Genomic DNA, 1,590 nt, shown 5'->3' on the forward strand with positions numbered 1-1,590 from the left:
GTGCGCATCTGATCAAGCTATCCTAGGGGCAAGGCCATAGCTGTAGTCAGTGCGTCATTCAGTGGACAGGAGTAGCTTAGAGCTATAGGAGGACAAGGGAGACTGCTCTGTGTTTGGGTAGCTGATGGAGGTTCATCTTTGTGTTCCAGCAGATGGCATTGAGCTAGGCTGAGGGAATCTGAGGATCTGTTGGGAGGAATACTTAGGGAAACTTTATTAGGGAGGAGGGACGTGGAGGGACAATTGGAGGAGTGAATAAGAAGGTGGGTGCCAGTGGTAGATTATTTTTGATACCTCATATGGTAGTTACTTGATGCTCCAAATATGCCAGAGTATCTAAATAAATGTTATATTTTATAATAGTCAATGTAGGAGGCAATGTGTATGCTTGTTTTAATCTTGTTGCTTATACAATAGACATTTTTTTGTCAGTTCTTTTGGGACTGCCTTCAGGTAATAGCTGCTGTCATTTTTTATCCCAAATTAGGTTTTACAATTTAGTCTCAGTTTATTCAAACACTTTATTTAATTAACTTGGCTCCAAATTACTTTGTGATTATTTTCAGAAAAGACTTGTTGTCATTTTTTATATTCACAACAGTTTGCACCTGTGTCTTAAGAGGAGCTCCAACATTTTGAGGGGGCCAGGGGTTGCAGGTGAAGATAATGGGTAGCAACATTGGACAAGATAGTAGATACATTGAAAAGGGCCAGTTAGCCATTTGGGAGTCATTTCTTTTAAAAGAAAAATTGCTACTAGGTATTATAACTAATCAAGAATAGTTCAATTTATTATTTTTAAATGAAGAGCATTTTTTTTCAGTAATATTTCAATTAGGTTTTGGTTTTATAAAGTAGTTTTATGTTTGTACTTTTAAACAAGATTTTTGTGTTTTCTTTTGGTTTGTTTGCTAGGCTGATTTATCTCTGTATAATGAATTCAGATCTTGGAAGGATGAGCCCACAATGGACAGAACGTGTCCTTTCTTAGACAAAATCTATCAGGAAGATATCTTTCCATGTTTAACATTCTCAAAAAGTGAGGTAATTTTTTTTCATTTTAATAGGAATGCATTATAGTTGTTTATGTGCTTTTTACTAAATCATTACATATTTTTCAGTATCTCTTGCCTAAATAAGTTATTATAAAATGTCATATTCTACCATTTCTCCATTCCATATTAGGATCATATTAATTTCTTGGTATTCAGTTACTGAACATCTTTCCTTCTTTGAGCAGAGAATCATTTCACACAAAAATGTGTATTGGATTGGAGTGAAGTGTTAAATGTGTACAAGGGATAGGGTTTATTTCTTGATTCCTAGTCCAAGGTTCAGTGTAAGGGAAGTTCTCTATTTATTCTGTTAAAGACGTTTGTTGGGTTTATCTATACATGATAAAGAATCATATTTAGTTTCTTTATCTTTAAAAGAGGAAAAATAACGCCTTCTTGTCTATGACACAGGGTTGTTAAGAAGATAAAATGAAGTGGATTAGTAGATACAAAAGCTTTTAAATATTTTAGGGCACTATATAAAGTCATTGCACTGCACTCCAGCCTGGGTGACAGAGGGAGACCCTGTGTCATA

General features: G+C 34.8%; 1 protein-coding gene across 1 annotated transcript in view; it reads left to right on the top strand.

The window, feature by feature from the left end:
* The window catches only part of RAB3IP (RAB3A interacting protein), a 113,161-nt gene that overhangs the window by 106,157 nt on the left and 5,414 nt on the right, over nt 1-1,590 (top strand). The window contains exon 5 of the mRNA XM_012642017.1: nt 916-1,044. Coding sequence (XP_012497471.1) covers nt 916-1,044 — 129 coding nt within the window. The remainder of the gene's footprint in view (nt 1-915; nt 1,045-1,590) is intronic.

This window comes from Propithecus coquereli, unplaced genomic scaffold, assembly GCF_000956105.1.
Source record: "Propithecus coquereli isolate 6110/MARCELLA unplaced genomic scaffold, Pcoq_1.0 Scaffold172, whole genome shotgun sequence".
Lineage (NCBI taxonomy): Eukaryota > Metazoa > Chordata > Mammalia > Primates > Indriidae > Propithecus > Propithecus coquereli.